The sequence below is a fragment of the Silene latifolia genome, chromosome 10 (assembly GCF_048544455.1).
Source record: "Silene latifolia isolate original U9 population chromosome 10, ASM4854445v1, whole genome shotgun sequence".
NCBI classification, from domain to species: Eukaryota; Viridiplantae; Streptophyta; class Magnoliopsida; order Caryophyllales; family Caryophyllaceae; genus Silene; species Silene latifolia.
The window spans coordinates 157,953,962-157,976,801 of NC_133535.1; the positions used below are offsets into that span (position 1 = coordinate 157,953,962).

General features: G+C 35.1%; 4 protein-coding genes across 8 annotated transcripts; all 4 read left to right on the forward strand.

The window, feature by feature from the left end:
• Nucleotides 1-973: 973 nt before the first annotated feature.
• Nucleotides 974-8,932, forward strand: LOC141606575 (E3 ubiquitin protein ligase RIN2-like). Of its 2 annotated transcripts, none has more exons than XM_074425756.1 (13): nt 974-1,212; nt 1,719-2,176; nt 2,870-2,947; nt 3,766-3,852; nt 3,937-4,058; nt 4,432-4,528; nt 4,621-4,723; nt 5,425-5,582; nt 5,712-5,849; nt 6,008-6,075; nt 6,381-6,602; nt 7,310-7,685; nt 8,437-8,932. In XM_074425756.1, exons 2-13 carry the CDS (start codon nt 1,937-1,939, stop codon nt 8,491-8,493), a joined length of 1,746 nt encoding a protein of 581 aa, XP_074281857.1. In that variant the 5' UTR covers nt 974-1,212; nt 1,719-1,936; the 3' UTR covers nt 8,494-8,932. The 2 variants fall into 2 exon arrangements, with proteins under 2 accessions (XP_074281857.1, XP_074281856.1); XM_074425755.1 differs by having other exon boundaries at nt 975-1,212; nt 1,711-2,176.
• A 1,478-nt stretch (nt 8,933-10,410) lies between these two features.
• Nucleotides 10,411-15,533, forward strand: LOC141609432 (uncharacterized). 2 transcript variants are annotated; one of them, XM_074428480.1, is made up of 8 exons: nt 10,411-10,617; nt 10,896-11,045; nt 13,539-13,728; nt 14,178-14,304; nt 14,394-14,438; nt 14,616-14,655; nt 14,737-14,781; nt 15,024-15,533. In XM_074428480.1, the coding sequence occupies exons 2-8, from the start codon at nt 10,920-10,922 to the stop codon at nt 15,072-15,074; spliced, it is 624 nt and encodes a 207-aa protein (XP_074284581.1). In that variant the 5' UTR covers nt 10,411-10,617; nt 10,896-10,919; the 3' UTR covers nt 15,075-15,533. The 2 variants fall into 2 exon arrangements, with proteins under 2 accessions (XP_074284581.1, XP_074284582.1); XM_074428481.1 differs by lacking the exon at nt 14,394-14,438 and having other exon boundaries at nt 10,533-10,617; nt 15,024-15,356.
• Nucleotides 15,534-16,072: 539 nt separating this feature from the next.
• Nucleotides 16,073-18,887, forward strand: LOC141609431 (uncharacterized). Of its 3 annotated transcripts, none has more exons than XM_074428477.1 (8): nt 16,073-16,157; nt 16,661-16,810; nt 16,995-17,184; nt 17,602-17,728; nt 17,830-17,874; nt 18,088-18,127; nt 18,211-18,255; nt 18,467-18,618. In XM_074428477.1, exons 2-8 carry the CDS (start codon nt 16,685-16,687, stop codon nt 18,515-18,517), a joined length of 624 nt encoding a protein of 207 aa, XP_074284578.1. In that variant the 5' UTR covers nt 16,073-16,157; nt 16,661-16,684; the 3' UTR covers nt 18,518-18,618. The 3 variants fall into 3 exon arrangements, with proteins under 3 accessions (XP_074284578.1, XP_074284580.1, XP_074284579.1); XM_074428479.1 differs by having other exon boundaries at nt 16,074-16,157; nt 16,683-16,810; XM_074428478.1 differs by lacking the exon at nt 16,073-16,157 and having other exon boundaries at nt 16,631-16,810; nt 18,467-18,887.
• An 801-nt stretch (nt 18,888-19,688) lies between these two features.
• Nucleotides 19,689-22,286, forward strand: LOC141608730 (uncharacterized). Its single transcript, XM_074428074.1, has 5 exons — nt 19,689-19,711; nt 20,204-20,315; nt 20,742-20,927; nt 21,027-21,213; nt 21,996-22,286. Exons 1-5 carry the CDS (start codon nt 19,689-19,691, stop codon nt 22,064-22,066), a joined length of 579 nt encoding a protein of 192 aa, XP_074284175.1. The 3' UTR covers nt 22,067-22,286.
• The last annotated feature ends 554 nt before the right edge of the window (nt 22,287-22,840 follow it).

The window sequence follows — 22,840 nt, forward strand, 5'->3', positions numbered from 1 at the left end:
AGTACTTTTTTTTGTGTTGCAGCTATAAAAATAATTCTTATACAAATGATATTTGACTCATTTGGTCAAATGCACTTATTTAGTAATACCGTAAACTAAGACAACAAAGTAACTACAGCAGCTAACAAAAGCGTGTTGATGGCGTACAGGTGGCTGAATACGGAAATTAACTTCAACACCCACGACATTCTTGAAGGGGCGATCAGAGCTGACCAAATGATCGGGCATATCTTTACTCATCTTAATTGAGAAAGATTCAGAGAAATATTTGCAACAAGACACAAAAATGTGTCTCAAACATTCATCCCCTTAGCTGTGAATCCTGTGATATACAACATCAGGAGACCAACGAGACCGCTTAACTATCGAGAGTGAGCAAAGTGCACTTACGCCACTAGAACGTAGAAAAAGAGTTTTACAATGTACTTAGAAAAGTCTTTCAACACAAATATATGTTTTCAGTTGTGAGTTTTGATGACTTTCTACGCAATATAGGTCTAACTTGGTGCAATGTAAACCTTGGGCTACTTAGTCCAGTTTTTGTGCTGGTTCTTATTTAGATGTGTTTTGCATTATGATCCCTCAACTACCCACTCACTTCATATTCAACACCAATCTTTTAAAGTTTAATTAAACCGAATTTAACAAAACATCACCAAATTAAAATGAATTGAAATTAAATCTAACAGAATCATACAACTAGATTTGTCAACTATATGGGTTATTTCTATCTAACTCGTCTCTACTCGGCCATCAGTTCCAAGCCACCTGATTACCCCGATCAATCAACCAACTCGCCCAAGCCGCCATAGGAACCAGGCAAAGGTAAGCCTTTGCTAAGCTTCACCGACCGTCACCTAGGTTAGCTCGACTCAATCCAAACCAACCTAAATACAACCCGACCTGACCTGATCCGACCCAAATCAACTTTACTTTCAATTCTTGACAACCCATGAATGCCATGATAGATTGATGATAATCACAAATGTATGTGTCAATAGAGCAAGGAAGGAAGGTACAACGTTACTTTCATCAGGAACAACAAAATCTTACTTTTGCTTTCTAATTCCCCAAAATCTAATCATTAAATTTAATTTAAAAGATCGACGGTTTCTCTCTTCTCCCCCTTCTTCTTCGTCGTCTTCATCAACAATCTCATCAATCGAATTTAGGATTTGCACTTCAATTCCTCATAATCCGATCCAATTCAAGGTATTATACCTCATCTTTAGATCGATTTTCGTATTGATTAAACTAATTTCTTCCGATTCTGTGTAAAATTACGATCTTTTTGTGTTTTTGATTCGAAATTGTTGAAATTGAGGTGATTTTGTTGTGTTTGTGCGATTTGTGATGTTCATTTTGTGAAGTTTTGGTTCGTCGGTTATCTTATTGAGACAATTAGGTTTGAGAAACGATTTACATTTAATTGATTTGATTTTGCTGGCGAATTTTGTTGCTTTTTTGAGCTTTTTTTTCTGTTGTTGACTCGAAACTGAGGCAATTTTGCTAATGTTGAAATTGAGGTGATTTCGATATGTTTGCGTTATTTTTAATGTTGATTGTTTAAGGTTTGGTTCGCTATCGAAGTGATTAGATTTTGATGTTATTTAATTTAGGAGGTTGTACTGATTTATGTCGGAAAATCGAAACTTGATGAGATTGTAAACTGTAAAGTTTGAGCATTGAAGTTGCCTGACTTTTGATTAGATACGCAGGCTTTACTTTTTGCTGCAACGGAATAGTTGAGATCATTGCCCACCAGAGGTTTATAGGGTTAAAACGTAAAATTCATGTGGTAATTTGTCGATTTGAAGAGAAGAGGCGAGGCAAGGCGAGGCAATTGTTTATAGGGGGCTAGAGAGTTATGTGGATGTTGTTCTGATGAAATTAGGGGAGTTTATGCGCGGTAAAGTGAGTATAGTTGTTGCTAGCGATGGGCGTGAGCTATCTAGCAATTTCAGCAGTATGTACAGTGGTGAGCTTTATAGGTCTACAGTGCTGGGCCGAGATATCACTTGATAATTTCAAGTCAGACGGACTCATCGACAGGGATACACTTTACTCGGAAAATGCTTATCGTATTGTTGAGTTGCTGCTACGGTCTCATACCACAATTACATTTCTGGCAGTTTGCGTCATCAATGTGTTCGTTCTAGTTACTTTGTGCCTTAAGGTAACTAATTTAAAATTCATGTTTTTATAAGTTCATCCATATTTTGATTTGTCATATTGGATTGATCTTTAAAAACTTACGTTATGTTATATCTGCTTGCTGCATTTTCCTAAAATTGGACGGTAGAGAGATTGGTAACGTAGTTTACTAGTCTTCTGTGAACGTATGCTGATGTGTCCGTGAATCGAGAGTTTGTAGGAGGATCCATTGGATAACTTATGTCAATGCTGAATGACCCAGCATGCGGTGCTGCAATGTCGGGACGTAAATTGATAGGAATTTAACGTAGCTCTTTCCATTTTGGACTTACAGTTCTAGCTTCCCTTTGAAAGAATATATCGCACACAAATGCCTGTGCAATTCTTCGAAAAAAATCGCTAGTGTCATGTCAGTAGATAAAGAGACCCGATTTGGACTATGGCTAACAACCTTGTCAACGTTTAATGAGAGATTTTGGCAAGAAAGCTTCTTCTAGTTTTTAGATTAATCCGATGAGTCCACTTCAAATCTATATCCAGAAAAAGTTCCATATAAAAGAAAGGGCTACCTTCCATGAACATGTTTATATATAGGGTATTTGTCATCATTTCGAACTACCAAATTGATATATATATTCATGTGATCATGTAGGTGCCGTAAGTGCATTTTGTTAAAACACACAAGGAGTTGATTCGTTTTTTTTTGTTGGTCTAGACTGTCTTTTTCGGAGAGCTGTATGCTTCTGAAACTCGGAAATTGGTGGAACGGCTTGTGAATTATATCATTTATAAGGTAAGCTTTTTAGTCATTTAAAAAATTGCTAGTAGACATGCTTGTACTACTGTACTCCCTCTATTTAAAAATAAATGTCCATGTTTCCTTGTGTTTGTAACTTATTCTTTTGGGAGCATTAGGCAGGTATTGACTATTGAGTATCCAGTTGCTTCATGATTTTTATTTACCATTAAGTATCACTCTGTATCTTGTGTAAGCAGAAGACCTGAATAGTAAGAACCTTGTGAAATGCTAGAAATTTCGTATTTGGGTCAGCACTCAGCAGTAAAAATGTCTGAGAGTTTTTATTTATGTATTTACTTTAAATTCGCCATGTGACCTTTGCACTGCAATTAACAGTTATATGACATATTAATTGATATTTGTTTGAGAGTGTAACAGTTCTCTAAATTGAAAACTGAGACCAATGAATGTGAAAGACTTAACCATTCACTAACCAAGATGATTCCCAAGTCAGTGGTATACTTTTGGTGGTGTCGTCTTTGGTGTTTAAAAGCATTTAGCAATATGTTTCTTTTCTTCCTGAAGAATTGGTTTAGTACTCTAAATGTTCTTTTTGTTTACCACAATGATTAGTGATATCGTCACCTTTAGTTCAATAAGTGTCTCCTTCCATTTAGAAAATAACATATCCATGGTTTGTGAATGACCTTTTCTGATAGTGGTATGGACCTACTTTTATCAGCTAAGTTTAGGTGAAGTAAAAAGTCAAAGGACCCGAAGGATTTCTGCAATCAATGCACTACATGCCAGATATCTTTTCTGTTAGACCCAGTTGTCTGTCTAATTAATCGTCATATTTGGGTGTTCAATAGGGGACATTCCTTCCATTGGTAATTCCTCCAACGATATTTCAAGGCAGCCTATGGGTGACGTGGTTAACTGTTCTTTGTTTCTTGAAGGTACTACATTTCTAATCTGCTGATTTAAGTTTTCAAGTTTGACTTCTACTTGTGTTTGACACTTTGATAATGTTTCTTGTACAGATGTTTCAAGCATTGGCAAGAGATCGTCTTGAGCGATTGAATGCATCTCCTTCTGCCACCCCCTGGACATATTTTCGTGTATATTCAGCTCTATTGTTTGTGCTGACTGTTGATTTTCTATGGTAATCCTTTATCTTCTATGTTTAATTGAGCACATAGTCACTAGTCAATATCCTCTTGTATAACTATTATCATGGTTCATGGAGTGATTTATGTTCAGCTGTCAGTTGCTTCTGATTTTGATCAAATTGAAGTACGAGAATCTTGAATTGTTGTTCGTACTTTGTACATATGGCTTATGCTTTTTCTAGTTTGAACACTGGCATAATGTTATAGGAGTATCGAATTGGATTTTGAGAATTTTGTGTTGCAATTGTTGCTTTAAGTTAGGCTGTAAGGCATTGGAAGATCTTTGTTTTTATCCGTATAGACTAAGAGTAATTGGAAGAAAATTGGTTTTGCGATTCTGAGATTTTGGTCACCGTGTTTCCATAGGGTATGGTTTTGTGCGGCTGTTTCTGGACCACTAATTTCATCGACATATTGGTTACTGTTCTTTGAGCCGCTCAGTATAGCTTTTGAGACACTGCAGGTGTGACATTTGAAATTCGAGTGGACCTACTATCATTGTATGTGTGCAGTATTCCTACTGACAAGTGTTTATTGCTTTGATTATTTTTTCAGGCTATGGTGGTACATGGATTTCAGTTAATGGATATTTGGCTCCACCACTCTGCAGCGGAGACTTCAGATAGCCAAAGGTCAAAACTATTGGATTCAACTGCGGGTACTTCATCTGACTTCTTGCCAGTAAACATTATTTTAGATCTTCATAAATACGTGCTCTGTTGTTAGTTCCTTTTAACCCCAAGTCTACTAAACTAATCTTACAATAAATCAGAGATCATATATCATAGAGCCATGTCAATCAAGTATATGTTTTTGTGAGGGCTTGATTTACCACACAGATAGAAGCAAAGTCAAACTTGAGAGTAAATTTTGTCGTCAATTTTCTATTCAAAATGTTCTGTTTCAGGAAAGTTGGATGTGTGAAGATCATTGTATCGAAATCTCAAATTGACAAAATTTGATAACTCAGTGTATTTGTAATATTGGAGAAAGTTTAAGACCTTCTTTGGATTGGAGGATCTGGAGTGAAGACGAGGGGAGGGATACAAAGTCCCTTGTTTGGTTAGTAAACGAGGAGGGAAATGGAAGGATCCATTTTCCATCCTCCCAGGCTAATAAAAATTAAACACACCTACTCTGTTCTCCCTCCCCTCCCCTTCCTTCCCTTTCCTTTCCTTCTATCCCCCTCCCCTTTCTTTCCCTCTTATTTTGGTATTCGAACAAGGCCTGAATTTGCCGCTGGTTTAACAATGTTTTCTGTGTGCACTTTTATGTGAACAATAAAGGTCATCTTTACAGCACTGCACACTTTTTTGTGTGCTTTTTTGCCTTCATCTTTTTAATAGAGAGCTTCTGCAGGTTCACTATGGGAATGGAAAAGCAATATTGTTCGAAATGTGGGCTTCCTCCTCGATATGATGACACTTTTAATGGCACTCGGCCATTACGTGCTTATTTGGTTTCTTCATGGCATGACTTTTCATCTGGTGGATGCACTCATTTTCCTGAACATTCGTGTATGTGTTATAATTAGTTGTTTACATAATTAGTATTGATCTTCTTTTTGTTTGTGAATGTCCTGCAAATATCAGTGCTTTAACTTAATTAACCTAACTAGTTGTAATTCTTTGATTTATTCTATGCAGGCTCTACTGAGCGCAGTACTGAAGCGTGTTAAAGGATTTATCAAATTGAAGATAGCCTTAGGTGCTCTTCATGAGGCTCTTCCCGATGCTTCATCAGAGGAGATACTGGCATATGATGACGAATGTGCCATTTGTAGGGTAAGTATTTTGCTTTCACCTTGTGCAGGTTTGTTTTTACTATATCAGGGGTGTTACTGCCTCTTTGCTACTTTTATATTTTGTGTTCTTGAGCTGGTCTCTAAACTTCCATTTTATCTGTTAAAATACCCCCTCATGTTCTTTCCGGATATGAACAGGAACCAATGGCAAAGGCCAAAAGGCTACCTTGTAAGCACTTATTTCATCTTGCTTGCCTGAGATCTTGGTATGTGTTATGGTTATTTATGTTACCCTCTCCATTTTATTTATTTATTAAGTTTTAAGTTTCATGTCAGCCGACCCCAAATCATTTTGGGATTAAGGCTCTGATGTTGTTGTTGTTGTATTAAGTTCTAAGTTTTGAGAAAGCTGAAAGCAGGTCGATATTAATTTGACAAAAAATATTTTCAGAATTACTTGATTATATATTTACTTGAACATTGTGAGATGTATATATATATAACATTACAGTTTAGCATGAACACGTTTTTGTCTATTAGATGCTGAGACTTGTGCCTTACGTCATACCAGGTTGGATCAAGGCCTCAATGAGGTATATTCTTGCCCTACCTGTCGGAAACCCCTTTTTGCTGGTCAATCTGAAAGCGAGGCAAGCTCTAATACTACAAATGTTTCAAGTGATGAACAACTTGCTCGTCAGCTCAGTGCAGGACTTGATCTGCCAAATGTTCGGGGCCTTGGAGGAGTTTTCCCCAGTCAAAACCCAAATTCAATAGAACCTGGTCCTTGGAGGTTTGAAACCACAATTATGTTCTGATTAAATTCCTATTGTAATTCTAAGCTTTTAACAATTAAAGCTCTATGCATTACAACATTTGTTGGGGTTTAATGTTTCAAATGTTCATTCTACCTCCATGCATGACGAGTGAGACTTTCCTCCTTTTTTTAAAAAAAAAAAAAAAAAAAAGTGAGCGCATAGCTTCATTCTTGTTGGCAAGCTGTCGAACAAGGTGTTCCATTCATTGATATTGGTTAAGGTCGTCTCATTATAGACGTTCACTATCCGTCTATAGGTATATGTGAATTTCATTCATTGCATTTAGTTTTGCAGTCCGTCTCATTATAAACGGTCACTATTCGTCTATAGTTATAGACAGATAGTGGCCCTCTCACAAAATTAAAGTGGGAGGGCAAGTGGGGGTATCTATAATGAGAATTTGTGTTAGTTTTGGCATGTGAGAATTAAGTATTTAATTATGACATATTGATATTTGTTAAGGTCGTCATACATTTCATTGAGAATAGGCTGGGTTTCAAAATTATCTGGCTTTTTTTGTCGGTTAACTATTTCAGTATTTGAAGTTGGTCCGGAATAAGTGAGACGACTTTGCTTGTTGGTAGCAAAGTAGCATCACTAATTCAAGGTGTTCTTATCTTTGTTTGCATTTAACTAATAACTCGTTTTACACATTTTGAACCCATCTTTACTTGTGCTGTAGAGAAACCGGATCTGACCCCCATTGGTTGCAACCATGGCCAAGTCAAGGTCTAGACGGGGCTGGCCCATCAACAGCCATTAGATCAGTTGGTTTGGGCCGAGTCCAGATGATGATGAGGCACTTGGCCTCAGTTGGAGAGAACTATGCCCAGACAGCGCTGGAAGATACTTCATGGAATCTCTGGCCAGGAAGCACTTCTCAGGGTTCGACTTCTGGCACTGCTTTCCCTCCTGCTGCACAGAGATACCCAGCACCAACAACTGTACATAGAAGGGTCACCTCTAATCCTGCGAATGACAGCATTGCAAACTTACTTGCAATGGCGGAGACTGTGAGAGAGGTGCTTCCTCATGTCCCCGATGAAATCATTTTCCAGGTATTACTTCTTGTCAAATTCAGCAGTTTATTACAAAACTTACACATTGCAGATACCAGTTAGTATTATCCTGATAATCATCAAAACTAGTACAGATCCCGCAATAAATGCGCGGTTTTTATAGAATTTTTACCTTTTTAGTGTGTATTACTTAATTATTTTCCAAATTTATACATTAATATTTTCATATTTCACGTATTGTATTTTGATATTAGAAAATACTTTAACTGCAAAACTAATAAATAATTGAGTATAACATGAAATCTGTATTTTAAAGAATAAATGATTTAATCTTATAATTTCTCTTCATAATGAATTTTTTTCACAAAGATAATACAGTAATATTTGTTTATAATATTTTTGTTTTATACCGTGTAATTATGCCTCAAGTCATTCTCTAAGAAATATTAGCAATTTATATTCTATAATTTTATACCACACTTATTTTATTTGATTAAAACACTATAATTTAGAATTTAATGATAAAATTATACATTAAAGAAAAAATATTAGTTTAATGAAAAAAATCTTATTTCTTTCCATATATAAGTAGATGGAGTTTGGAGGGAAAACTTTTGAGACCTTTTATTCTCTTAGTATATAGGAGATTGGCACTAAGACTCCGTTTATGGGTGAAAAAAAAAATTAACCTCTATGTTCGTGATTTTGGGGTGTTGTACTTGTTCTCGACTACCCGTATACTACTCCTTCCTGTATTGACTCTTATACACATCATTTCTGAAAATGACAGGATTTGCAGCAAACAAACTCTGTTGCTGTGACTGTTAATAACCTTCTTCAGATGTGATACTAGATTCTCGTCTCTCGTAATAAAGCTTTTGAGGCCTCACCGGCATTTCTTGGGGACAGTGAACGAGGTCAAAACTCAAGTAGCAATCGTTGAAGTATCATAAACATTCGAGATGGATGTCGTATGTGGTCCCTAGAGTCTGTATATAGAGAGGCGCCTTACTTTTTTACTTCGGAAAACAGGTCGTTGGATTCAACAATCCAGCCCGTCTTTTGATACAGGACTTCCATCTTAGTGTTGTCTCCGGGTGCAGATATACCTGTGGGATTGTACATTGTACATGACGATTTTCTCTTGATATCGAGAGTTTTTACATTTTGTGAGGGGGGTGGGAGTTGTACGCGGTTCTTTTTTCATATCCTGTAAACTGTATGTTTGTCATTCGGTCATTCATATAGTTGCCTTTCGAAATCAGGAAAAAAGGGGAAATTGTCGATATGGTGTCCTGAGACTAGCTAATTTTTTCTATGGTAAACCGTAATATAGTTATAAAAAATAAACATTAGCTTTACAATTACAATGACATGTAAAACGAGTTGGAATCGTCATATGTTAATATAAAATCGTGCAACATACAAACTTAAAACTTGGGAAATTCTATGGTGTACCCTTGAATTTTTGCGTTTTCCATGTTATACTCCTACTTTTTTTATATTCCACGGTGTACCCCTGAACTCTTTACTTCATCCGTATAATGACCTCTTTCAACACTCTCTTCACTCGTTGTCTCTTAAACAATCGTTCTTTAACCTCAAATCTCATTGATTAACATCATATCATCTTCTTTTATGATAATAATCACAAACTAACTTTAAACAATTACAAATTACCTTTAATACCTATTTAAAGAAGCAAAAAAACGAAATGAAAGTTTTGTGCATGTTTGGAAATGTTAGTTGATTATTAAGCGAGTTAGTTGATAATTAGATGGGCTAATAACTAAGCGGGCGTGTTAAGGAGTGATTGGTGCATGAAAGACTGAAATAGTCGATCAACTAACGAATTACGTTAACAAAGACAATTAATAAGGTCATGTTATAGACTATAATATAGAGTTTAGGGGTATGACATAGAATTTCAAAAAAGCAGGGGTACAACTTAGAAAACTCAAAAACTCAGGGGTACACAGTAGAATATCTCTTTAAAACTTAGTTAGCTAAAAATTGATCCATCTATTATTGTCAAAAAAAAAAAAATATTGATCCATCAAAGCCATCTATTTTCCTTTACATCAAAGGTCAAGATCTGTCCACACCCGCTCTCAAAAAGTAGGTTCAACAAGTTCTTAGGTAGTTGAAAAATGACTGAATGTGTTGGACTTGATTAATTTTGTTTCGTTAATTCACATCATTTTAACTCGTTAATTCGATTAATTTTGAAGTTTATTACATAAAAGAGAGAGATTAAAAAGATGTTTAGTGAAAGTATAACCCACTACACTAGTATAATTTATCGATGATCCTGATTAGAGTGAGATTATCAGTCAGACTCTTCCAAGTCTTAAGACTCTGCCACATCAGCTTTCCACTAACTTTTATTATTTCTTTATTGTTCAAACTCATCTCAAACTCACCTCAGACTTTATACATTATCCGTCAGACTCACCTCAAACTCTACTTTTTCACTCTACTTTATTTTTTTAACAAAAAGAAAGGACACATGTTCACCCATTGGTAGTCTTGAGTGAGTCTTGCCTCAAGGCTTACCAAAGTCTTGTCTCAAGACTATCAATAATCTTACCCTTAGACGTAATTGTGTCATGAGTCTCATGACGAATATTAGACTCTTCTCCTTTGGACAGTTGGACCAGTTTGGCGGATTTTGGGCTTGGGCTTGGGCTTGGTCTTGGGCTTCAAGTTTATGAACATGTATATATAGCCAGGTTGCTATTTGGCCTCAATTAGTTGATGAATTAACATCGAAAATAGTTAATTTCCCTGATTGCATCTCCTCTTTTCAATTTTCAAAAAAAATAATTAAAAGTACGCTTCGAGAAATCACAATTTAACCGCACCCATATAACCAGCGCCACTTCTCTATTTTCTGAGATTTTCTTTCTAAAACAAAAAAACTCTTCCGCGAGAAATCTTCACAAATCACAAATTCATAACCAAGAATTCAGTAAGTTCCTCTTCTTTATTTAATTTTCTAGGTTACTTAATAAATTAATACATGCATGTTTGGTAGGGTTTTAATTTTAATTTCTTGCATGAACTCATAACAATAACGTCAATCTGATGCATTTTCAAATCACTGTTAATTGTCGTATGATTGTTTATTTTTTTAATCGAAGGTTGAATACATGTTTTTAATTTATTAATGGTGAAAGGTTAAATATGCGTCGCTTCGTTCCGTCTTGTTGTTCGGAGGTTGATTGTGTGAACACGGTTGAATGCCAGGTTTTTTGATTCCGGCAATTAGGAATGCTGCGAAACTTTCGGTCATTGTTAGGTATGGGGCGTATATTCCCCGCATCCCGAACTTGCGAATACTGGAAAGACGCAGAGGAACTAGTTCCCGAGATCATCGACAAATATAAACACAACATGGTATGAGTTCTAGGTTTTATTTTCGTAAAATGTACACGGTGTCCATTTGATATTTTGTCCGACAGAAAACATTAAGAGGCCCCAACTCATAATTTTTTTAAAAAAAATGTGGTATTTGGATCCCGTGGCTACGAGTTTTTGTATGTCAAAGTGTTTTTGACCGAACAAACTTTGAATGACCATATCTCTTGGTCACAAATTTCAAACTCGACAATTTTTTTTCAAGTCGTAGTTATGTGAACAATGATCAATTTGAAAAAAAAAAGTCAAACCTCAAGGGCACCGTGCGCATTTTCCGTTTTATTTTTGTGATTTTCGTGTTTTTTTTACTCGAACCGATTTAACCTAATGGTGTGTTTGAGAACTTTGAATTGGAATTGAATTCCGTAATTGAGACATTTCAAGTGTTTGGCAACTCCTAGAATTTGGAATTGGAACAATTCCTTATCAATTCCAAGCTAGTTAAAATTTGGGATTTTCAAATACCTACCATATATTAGGGGGTGTTTGGTTCACGCGTGGGTATGGGTTTGGAATCGGGAATCATACCTGGGTGGTATCGGGTTGGAACTTGATACCTCATACCTTGTGTTTGGTTCAATTTTGGGGGTATGGGGTTAGAAATCAATCAAAGCTAAAAAAATCTTCAAAATACAATTTTTTTAATAATAATTTTTATACTATTAAATCATGTAGATAAAATTTAATTAAATAAAAATATAAAAAGTTTTTTTTACAATTTTTTTATCACTTTTTAATACTCCCTCCTATTCTATATATTCTTCCCTATTTCCTAAAACGGATTATTCGGGTTTTCTTCCCCTTTCTTATTTTGGAAACTTTTACTCTTATTTTATTCATTTCTCTCTCCTATCACCAAACCCCACCCAACTCTTTTACTCATATTTTATTACTTTCCTTAATATTTTGGCCCCACCATTTCTTATTTAACTCATAATTATTCATCCCTCTCTCCTACTACCAAACCCCACCCAACTTTTTACTCTTATTTTATTCTTCTCCTTAATTCCCGTGCCCACAAACAAAGGGAAGAATACATAGAATTGGAGGGAGTATTTCTAATTTGATACCATAGGTATCAATCTCATACCCACCCCCCTCCATGGGTATGAGAAACCCATACCTCATGGGTTTGAGGTATGGGTATGAAACCTTCATTTCCTTCAAACAAACACATGGTATGGGTTTGGTTCATTCCAAACCCATACCTCATACCTATATTGGGTGAACCAAACACCCCCTTAGTCATTTGATTCATTTCAATTCCATGACTTCCTACGTTTTATTTCGTGACGCAAATTTCGTCATAATATTTTTAGGGACGTACTTTTTCACATACGGATTTTACTCTTTCACATACGTCTTTTACAATATTACCCTTATCATTTTTATTCCCACACCTCACCCAATTAATTTTCTCCTCTCTTCCCTCATCTCCAGGCACCACTTCTGTTCACCATTTCCAGTCACCTACGTTGGTCAGTCGCGGCAAAGGTCGCTCCAAACAAACTATTAAAAATTGGATAAACAATAATCAAGCAAAAAATTTAAATTCATTAGTTGTAACTTGTACGTTCAAATGGCTATATGCAATCCATCGTTAAGAAGCTCGTAATCAATACCAGTGTAATCATTCATTGTCATCAATCATCATCAGTCATCATTGCATCGTCCGAGCATACATTCACTTATTAATACAGCGTATTATATTAAAAAAACCAAACTTTTAGCCTACCGCCTTTCGCACCACCCACTGCAATTCAGCCGTACCCCTAGTCGACCGGTGCAAACCAATTGCAGTACTCCATATTCAAGCCATCCTCTTTCCTCACCAACGCACCACCCACATCGCACCACCGTCAACACACAAGTCACCAATCCCTAGCCACCGCGCTGAGAGAAACCGAAAGCCACCCTAACCACCGTGCCTTTAACCACCCATAAACCCTAATTAATAGTAATAATTGGTTTGCATATTAATTTCACTAAAAACTTGACCTAATAATTTCAATAAGACATATTAATTATTGATATAAATGAAAAATTACTTCAGTAGTCGAATTATATTTCATTCTTCACGTTTTTAGATTAATTAGATTGAATTTTAGGAAAAGTGTATAAAGAGTTGATTTGATTATGATTAGGGAAAAGGGTATGATTTGAAAATTTTATGAAAAAAATGTATGTGAAAGAGTAAAGTCCGTATGTGAAAAAGTAATTCCGTATTTTTTTTATGATATTTTTTCCGATCCCAAATATTTTTCGAGGCAATATTTAATTTTTTCAAATATAAAACATCCAATGGTCTCGACCCATATCCGTCTCGCCCAAATTCAATTCCAATTCCAATTCCACGGGTTTTCAAAACGCAATTTTGGAATTGGATTTGGAATTAAATTCAAACATTTCAATTTCTACAATTGAAATCCTGAAAATGAAATCAATTCCGTTTTTCCAAACACTGCCTAACAGGAAAGTCCTCCGGTTGGACCTGGACGGCTTACGAAGCTGAATGTCCAGGCCGCTACGGGTGTGTACTACTACCTTACTCTTAGGATCAAGCGCGAGGATGGGTTTATTGCTACGTACGAGGCAAAAGCCTTGTTGCAAGTCGGTAATTTGGGTACTAAGATACTTTCTTTTGAGAAAGTCCCTGGGTCAGGTGAGATTCATTCTCAATTACTTGCTCCCTTTGTCCCGATTATTTGTTGTCTTTTTTTATTTTGGGTCTCGGTCAATTGTTGTCCTTTTATTAATGAACTTGATGTGCAATTTAATCATTCACCCTCAATTTGTTCCACCCCTTCTTTCCTTGGTATTTGTGCCAAAACCAAAGGATAACAATTGATTGGGACGGAGGAAGTATTTCCTAAAGGCTTTTTTGTATCTATAATGTATGGCTAATGATGTAATTAATAACTAAATTACTTCCCAAAATGGAATTAAATTAGGAATTTATGACATAATTACGTGTAAATTGATGTCACTAATGTTTGATTTAAACTTTTCTTTCATTTTTTTTTTTGGTATTTAAGGGCTGTATTTATCATTTTCCATAATTTACTATTAAGCTTGTTTGTTTTGATTGCCTTTGATATTTGTTGCTCGTAGAGACGAAATCAAAAAATTCGAAGACTGAGAAGACGGAATCTACCAAGAAGATGGGGAAGAAGGGACTTGATATTTTCAAGGGGCTAAGCTTACCACTTCCGATGACTAATTCTGAATTTGATTCCGGGTTAGTTTCTTGTCTTTCTATTTTTCGACTAAAGGTTTAATGATGTTTTACCTCATATTATGTACTCAGCATGCTTTCTATTTTAACAGAATCGTTTCTGGCAAATTTCGAACCCGTGCCTTCTGCATTTTGGTGTATGCGATTTACTTGAATGTCAGCGTTATTCTATCTCCCCGTCCCCAATCATTTGTTTATCTTTGAATATAATATCACTCACAAAGAATATAAAAGGTAAACAAATGACCGAGACAAATGGAGTATAACTTTTCATGTTTTTTGGACAATATTAATTTGTCAATTTAACCATGAAGGGAGCAAATCAGGAGCCAGAGGAGCTGGAATTATTCTAGGGTTAGTAATGTTAACATTCAAGTAATTTATGCCATATTTTTTATTTATTCTGGTACCGTTAATTTTTTTATCTTCTATCAGGCGAAGAAGTGTGCTTCTACTATATGGAAAGAACTTTCCGAATCTGTAAGTATTTGTGGTGCACTTTTTTTATCTTCTAAAACAATCGGAAACATTCGTGAGTGACTGTTTTGGATGTGTGGCGTACTCTTTCTACCTTGTTTCACAAGCCCTCTGATGTATTTATTTAATGCAAATATTGCCGCGTTTGTTTCTTTTATGGGTGAGCTCTAAAACAATTCAATAACAAAACGAAATCAGTAGACAAATCGTGTTTTTAGTGCTGAGCTCGTATGTTATGACTTCAGGAGAAGATGGTATTTCTGAGTGAGGCAGCTAAAAGATCGGAGAAAAACTAGTCTTGTTATGATGCATTGAACACGAGGTACATACGAAGATCATATGTTACAACGAATGTGCCTATCCCTCAAACGAAAGTGTTGCTTGTTCTTTAGCTGCCAGCTGATCTCTTGACTTTGGTAACTGTAATATTTGAGCATTTGGTGGTGGAATTTCTGAAAAAATGACAACATTTTATCCGTCTGACAAATAAAATCAAAAGTGTCCGTCTGAAACAAGAAAATGTAACCAATTAATTTACAAAATGTTATGACTAGAGGTGTCATTTTTTACCCTGAAAATGATGTGAACAATAATGGTAACATGTTATCAGAAAATAACAACATTTTATTGTAAAATGATGACATGTTACCCGTCTTATTTCAGACCAAAAGCAATGGTCTTAAGAAAAACGGACTGTTTCTGAAACTATTGAGATGTACCATATGTTGAAAGTGTTGCTTCAAAAAAAACTCTTTTTATCCCTTGTATATTAAGAGAAATTAGATTTTATTTATTAAAGTAATTTTTCATTTAGAAATAACTTTTTCATCATTAAACTTAAAAATATGATCTTTTAACAAAAAATAAAACAAAATTGATATAAAACTATAATCTATACATAAATTATTACTCCTATTATTAACTTCGTGACGTTAAAAATTTATAAAAAAACATTTTCATCTTTATGAAATTACTCAATTCTCTTGATTAATTTTAAGATTAATTTTTGTTTTTAAAAATTTATGAGATATAAGTCCATAATCTACAAGTATTATAGTAAAAATAAAAAGGTCTATATATACAGCGTATTTGCGCGAGATCTACATGAATTTTTTAAAAAATAATTAAAGTACTCTTCCGCCAGAAATCACAATCTATGGGTCGACGTTATTTAACCGCACCCAACGCCACTTCTCTATTTTAAAACAAAAAAAACTCCTCCGCGAGAAAAAAACTCGTTTAATTATTGTTTATTTAAAACAAAAAAAAACTCTTCCGCTTTTCTTTCTAAAACGAAAAATTAAAACGCCGCTTTTCTTTCTAAAACAAAAAAAAACTCTTCCGCGAGAAATCTTCACAAATTCATAACCAAGAATTCAGTAAGTTCTTCTTCTTTATTCAATTATTGTTTATTTAATTATCTTGTTTAATTGTCTAGGCAATTGGTGACGGGTTACCATTTGTGACGGATATTTTGTGAGATAAAATGGTAACAAAATGGGTTAGTGGAGAAAGGGGACCACATGAATAGTGTTGCAGAGAGAGAAAAAGTGGGTACATTGTGAGGTAAAATGGTATCCGTCTTCAGCTTGTGACGGATATGTCATGTCTTCAATGAGAATTTGTGTTGTCTAGGTTACTTAATAAATTAATACATGCATGTTTGGTAGGGTTTTAATTTTAATTTCTTGCTTGAACTCAATACAATAACGTCAATTTGATGCATTTTCGAATCACTGATAATTGTCGTATGATTGTTTATTTTTTAATCGAAGGTTGAATGCCTAGTTTTTAATTTATTAATGGTGAAAGGTTAAATACGCGTTTCGCTTCGTTCCGTCTTGTTGTTCGGAGGTTGATTGTGTGAACGGTTGAATGCCAGGTTTTTTGATTCCGGTGATTAGGAATGCTGCGAAACTTTCGGTCATTGTTAGGTACGGGCCGTATATTCTCCGCTTCCCGAACTTGCGCATACTGGAAAAACGCAGAGGAATTAGTTCCTGAGATCATCAACAAATATAAAGGCAAGATGGTATAATTCCTTATGAGTTCTAGGTTTTATTTTTAGTTGATGAATTTGTGATTTCCGTGATTTTTGTAGTCTAACCTCTTTCACAAAAACTCTCGAGAGACAGTCTCTCAATAGCGTTATTGAAATACCTTTCACATGATGGGGCGAGGGACCCACTAATTTTCTTAACCTAACAACCTAACAGGAAAGTCCTCCTGTTGGACCTGGACGCCTTACGAAGCTGAATGTCCAGGCCGCTACGGGTGTGTACTACTACCTAACTCTCAGGATCAAGCGCGAGGATGGGTTTATTGCTACGTACGAGGCGAAAGCCTTGTTTCAAGTCGGTAATTTGGGTTTTAAGATAATCTCATTTGACAAAGTTCCCGGGTCAGGTGAGATTCATTCTCAATTACTTACTCCCTCTGTCCCGACTCCCGATCATTTGTTGTCCTTTCTCATTTGGAGACTCAGTTATTTATTCTCCTTTTATTTAAGAATGAACTTGATGAGCAATTATCCTCAATTTGTCCTTTGGTTTTGGCATAAATACCAATGAAAGATGAGGGAGCCAATTAATAAGTGACATGTGGAACTTTTTTGGGCAATGATGTATTTAAGAACTTCCCAAAATGGAATTAAATTAGGAATTTATGACACAACTACGCGCAAATTGATGTCATTAATGTTTGATTTAAGCTTTTCTTTCATTTTTTTTTTTTGGTATCTAAAGGCTGTATTTATCATTTTTCATACTAATTTATTGTTAAAGCTTGTTTGTTTTAATTGCCTTTGATATTTGTTGCTTGTAGAGACGAAATCAAAAAGTTCGAAGACCGTGAAGACGGTATCTACCAAGAAGATGGGGAAGAAGGGACTTGATGTTTTCAAGGGGCTAAGCATACCACTTCCGATGGCTAATTCTGAATTCGATTCTAGGTTAGTTTCTTGTCTTTCGATATTTTGAAGAAAGATTAATACTCAGTACAAGTAATGTTGTACCTCATACTATGTACTCACCACGCTTTCTATTTTAACAGAATCGTTTCTGGCAAACTACGAACCCGTGCCTTCTGCATTTTGGTGTATGCGATTTACTTGAATGTCGTGTTATTCTATCTCTTCTGCAAATAAATTGAAGTACCTCCCCTTGTCCTCAATCATTTATTTACCTTTGAATAAAATATCACTTACAAAGAATATAAAAGGTAAACAAATGACCGAGATAAAGGGTGTATAAATTTTTCATGTTTTTTGGGGTGATCTTTAATATTATTTTTGTCAATTTAACCTTGAAGGGAGCAAATCAGGAGCCAGAGAAGCTGGAATTATTCCAGGGTTAGTAATTTTAACATTCTAGTAATTTATGCAATATTTCTAATTATTCATTCTGGTATCACTAATTTTTTATCTTCTATCAGGCGAAGAAGTGTGCTTCTACTATATGGAAAGAGCTTTCGGAATCTGTAAGTATTTCTGGTGCACTTCTTGTTTCACAATTTCTTACCTTTAAAAAATACTTGATCTCTTAATGCAAGCACTTTGATGTATTTATCTAATGCAAATATTGTTGTGTTTTTTTCTTTTATGGTGAACTCTAAAACAATTCAATAACAAAGCGAAATCAATAAACAAATACGTAGTTTTTTGTACTCAGCTCGTATGTTATGTCTTCAGGAGAAGATGGTATTCCTGAGTGAGGCAGCTAAAAGATCGGAGAAAAACTAGTCTTGTTATGATGCATTGAACATGAGGTACATCATACATACGTAGATCATATGTTACAACGAATGTGCCATTTGTAGGGCAGTATCTTTTGATCCCTTGAACATTCGTCATCATATATATGCTTGTTCTTTAGTTGGTCTCTTGACTTTGGTAACTGTAATATTATGGTGGTGGAATTTCTGAAACAATTGAGATGTACCATAGGTTGCAAGTGTTGCTTCAAAAGAAGCTCTTTTTATTCCACGTTGGAAAAATAAGTTGGAGTAGTACAGTTTTCGAGGTTGATTGCTGAGTCTTCTATTACTGATTTCGTATTTTACTGTACTGATTGTGTGGTCTTCTAAGGATGATTAAGGTTTTTCTTTCTTGTCTTCTAAATAAATAACAATTTATCTTGCCTTATCCTCTATGAGTAAAAAGCGCAAAAATGGTAACTAACCTCGTAGATTTTGTTCAATGGTGAAATTAGGTCCCTTTGGTTTCGACTATAGCAATCAAACCCCTCAACTCCCACAAAAAAGAGAAATTCAACCACGATTTTTTTTATTTTTCACTAAAATTTCAACAAAAAAAATCACTTTATATTAATATTATTATAGAACTAATAACACACAAAAATTATTAATTTCAATTTTATTAATTTATATATACAATTAAGTTGGAGCAAAAGTTAAAGATCGAAGATGGCATTGATGGAAGAATCATACAAGCAATAGCGACTCCAGAAAAATTTCTTTCCAGTGTCCAGATTAATATTTAAAATCTATATAAAAATAAAAAAGTTATAAATTTATTTTTTTACCCTGAAAATTAGACAAAATACACACACAAAAAAAAATTGTTTTCGGTGTCTGCGTATCCCGGAAGGGTCTTAGTAGACCCGTCGTTGCATACAAGAGGACTTTTTGTGACAATAATCTTATTAGCTTTTGTGCAATTTTATGTCTATTTAACTGTTATCGAACTTTATTTTGTTTAGTGAGGATCCTCTATCCCATTTAGTGTATGTAGTGAGTAGAGATCCTCTGTCTCATTTGGTGTTCCAATGTATGTGCCACTCCAATCATCTTCTAATAAATCTACAAATTAATATAATTATTGCAATATTTTATTTTGCAACAAGTGATGTGTCAAAAGATGAGAGGAGTGACACACACAATGATACACAAAAATGGGACAGGAGAACCAAGTGATGTTAGTCCAGTGGGCAGTGGTAGCTGAGTTAAACCTAGCCACTGCAGCCCCCGAAGGAGGTGGCTTACATGATCCATGTAGTAATGCGGGAATGCATGAGCTCGGGGGGGACTCAACCCCTCGTCATCACTAAAAAAAAAGGGACAAGAGATCCTTATTGGTACGTAGTTAACTAGTTGTATGACAACAAAGCTACTTGCATCCTTTTGTTAATGTGATAACAAAGCTACTCGAATTTGAGCATCAATATGTCTTATGTGAGACCGTCTTCTATTAATTTAATGAGAGTTATAATAAGGAAAAAAAAATTCAGTATGTCTCTCACCCTATCATGTCAGAGGAGAGACCATCTCTCTGGAGATTTTCTGTTTGAACTTGGTTCAACGAAGCGCGCATTTAGTCGAATTACAATAGAGGGGAGGGCGAATCGAACCTGAGACCCAACAAATAAAAAATAGACGATTTACTAAAAAAAAAAAAAAAAAAAAAAAGGAAAAAACCAAATTTGAAACTCCCAAAATTAAAAACCCTATTTATATTTCATCGCATTCACCATTTACTTTGGATTAGGATTACGCGTTACCGGAACATAAATGGAGTCAAGGTATTTCGCCGCCTCTTATTTCACCTGAAACCTAATTTTGATTATTAATTGTACTGTCTTTTTAATCTACTTTTCTATTTTCGAATCATTGAGAGGAGTTTTTTTTTTTTTTTTTTTTTTTTTAATCAGAGGTTAAATATTGATAAATTACACAAATGTAATTATACAAGTGTGCATAATCTTTGTTTACAACAATGTTCTATGTATATAATACATAATATCTCCCTTCACCTTCCGTGTATACCTTGTCTCCATCGGTATATTCCAATACCAACATACCGTCAATATACTCCAATAATAAATATGATTGTCGCTTCTGTGGTCGTCTTGTTCGGAGGTTGATTGTGTGTATCATGATTATTGTAATTTGAGATCTTGACGATTTATTTATAATGAAATCATCCATGTTTGGAAACCCGAACCTAGGGAAGTCGAAAAGAAGGAAAGCCGAGCCTATTGGAAGAAACGCCGAGCCGAAGCGAGGGAACGCGCAATCAAAATGATGCTACAATTAGGGGGGGAGGGCCTAGAACTGCAGTACGCAACGATGGATATTGGAGATCTGTAGAAAAACTCATTCCAGGGATCATCGACTTACATAAAGATAAGATGGTATGTAGTGTACTACTTGTAAGTCTTGTTTCCCAAGAATTTGTGATTATCCTCCTAATTTCATTTATTTATTTATTTATTTATTTATTTAACTAACAGGAAACTGTGGTGATGACGAAGCTGATTTACCAGTACCTTGATGATGCTAGTTTGTGTTACTACCCGACACTTAGTGTCAAAGGCGAGGATGGGGTTACTACTTTGTACGAGGCTAATATTTGGAGGAAGCCTGGTGTTGATCAGGGTATTCAGACTTTTTATTTCAGGAAAGTTTCTGAGCCAGAAGGTGAGTTTCTTGATTTAAACAACGGCTAAGGCTCTGTTTGGCAAAACTACCTTAAAAGGTAGTTGGAAACTGAAAAACTAACTGAAACCTGAAAAGGTAACTAATAAGGTAGCTGAAAATTAGGAGGTGATAAAGGTAACTGATTATATAACAATGTGTTTGGCAAACTAGCTGAAAAGGTAGCTGATTTTAGTAAAATGACGTAAAAGGATATAAAAATTATTTAATATTTTAGAATAAATGGGTACAAAATGGAAAATAAGTCATTTCAGGTACCTGATTTCTCAAATGGTTGCTGAAATTTTGGTCAAATAAGCTACTTTAGTCAAATAAACTGCCTGAAGTGTCGTGCCAAACGGAGCCTAACTTTCGGACTGCCAAACTAATCATCTAATGGTAGAATCAATCCGACGGAGGATCCCCATTTCGGGTTTTATTTTTTTAATGACGGTACCTTAGAGGCTTTGGTATCTACAAACACAAATATGCAAGGATGATTTTGGTAATGTATGAACGACTTAGCTTCAAATTTTTAAGTTTGAAGGAACGGATAACTTCGAGTATGGCGATCTTGTAAGGTGGAACTAGTTGGAAACATGGTCCATTTGATGATTTTATGTGCTTTAGATACAAGGGAGTAGTTTTTGAAAACTGAATTTTAAAAAGGAGTTATTTTTAATTTACTTTTCCCAATTACTAACTTCCTAAAGGGCGGACGTAAAGGCTATGGTTAAGCACTTAAGCGTGTTTGTTTTGATGCCTTTGATATTTGTTGCTTGTAGAGATGAAATCAAAAAGTTCGGAGACTGAGAAGACGGTATCTACCAAGAAGATGGGGGAAGAAGGGACTTGATGTTTTCAAGGGGCTAAGCTTACCACTTCCGATGACTAATTCTGAATTCGATTCTACGTTACTTTCCTGTCTTTCGATTTTTTGAAGACAGATTAATAATGTTTTACCTCATATTGTGTACTCCCTCCTCACCATGCTTTCTATTTTAACAGAATCGTTTCTGGCAAATTTCATACCCGGGCCTTCTGCATTTTGGTGTATGTGATTTACTTGAATGTCAGCGTTATTCTATCTCCCGTCCCAAATCATTTCTTTACCTTTGAATAAAATATCACTCACAAAGAATATAAAAGGTAAACAAATAACCTGAGACAAAGGGAGAATAAGTTTTTTATGTTTTTAGGAGTGATTTTCAATATTAATTTGTCAATTTAACCATGAAGGAAGCAAATCAGGAGCCAGAGAAGCTGAAATTAGTATATATGAATTGAATTATAGTCGAACTAGTTTTAAACCCGTGAAATTCACGGGTCTACTTTCAAAATTTCAATTAATACGGGTAATCATGATTAAGATTTAAGCGTTTAATTTATTTCGTTAATTTATAAAAAGCAGTACATACATAGACTATGCATGAGATATGAGATATATAAAGTAGGAAATTCTAGGGTACAAGTGAAATTAACTATACTTGAGGGCTATAAGTGAGAATAACTAGGAAATTCTAGGGTACAAGTGGGCTTCCATGAAAAGAAGGGGTACAAGTAGGATTAGTCTATACCAAAGGGGTACAAGTGGGAATTTCCCTATTTTTTTATAACTTTATTTAAAAAG

Excerpts from the sequence above, each read along its gene's own strand:
- LOC141606575 (XM_074425756.1), top strand. The coding sequence starts at position 1,937 with ATGGGCGTGAGCTATCTAGCAATTTCAGCAGTATGTACAGTGGTGAGC. Across the intron at positions 6,603-7,309 it reads ATAGAACCTGGTCCTTGGAG|AGAAACCGGATCTGACCCCC; the intron begins GTTTGAAACCAC and ends CTTGTGCTGTAG. Across the intron at positions 7,686-8,436 it reads CCGATGAAATCATTTTCCAG|GATTTGCAGCAAACAAACTC; the intron begins GTATTACTTCTT and ends TGAAAATGACAG.
- LOC141609432 (XM_074428480.1), top strand. The coding sequence starts at position 10,920 with ATGCTGCGAAACTTTCGGTCATTGTTAGGTATGGGGCGTATATTCCCC. Across the intron at positions 14,305-14,393 it reads AATTCTGAATTTGATTCCGG|AATCGTTTCTGGCAAATTTC; the intron begins GTTAGTTTCTTG and ends CTATTTTAACAG. Across the intron at positions 14,656-14,736 it reads GGAGCTGGAATTATTCTAGG|GCGAAGAAGTGTGCTTCTAC; the intron begins GTTAGTAATGTT and ends ATCTTCTATCAG.
- LOC141609431 (XM_074428477.1), top strand. The coding sequence starts at position 16,685 with ATGCTGCGAAACTTTCGGTCATTGTTAGGTACGGGCCGTATATTCTCC. Across the intron at positions 17,729-17,829 it reads AATTCTGAATTCGATTCTAG|AATCGTTTCTGGCAAACTAC; the intron begins GTTAGTTTCTTG and ends CTATTTTAACAG. Across the intron at positions 18,128-18,210 it reads GAAGCTGGAATTATTCCAGG|GCGAAGAAGTGTGCTTCTAC; the intron begins GTTAGTAATTTT and ends ATCTTCTATCAG.
- LOC141608730 (XM_074428074.1), top strand. The coding sequence starts at position 19,689 with ATGGGACAGGAGAACCAAGTGAT. Across the intron at positions 19,712-20,203 it reads GGACAGGAGAACCAAGTGAT|GAAAAAACCAAATTTGAAAC; the intron begins GTTAGTCCAGTG and ends AAAAAAAAAAAG. Across the intron at positions 21,214-21,995 it reads GAAAGTTTCTGAGCCAGAAG|AGATGAAATCAAAAAGTTCG; the intron begins GTGAGTTTCTTG and ends TGTTGCTTGTAG.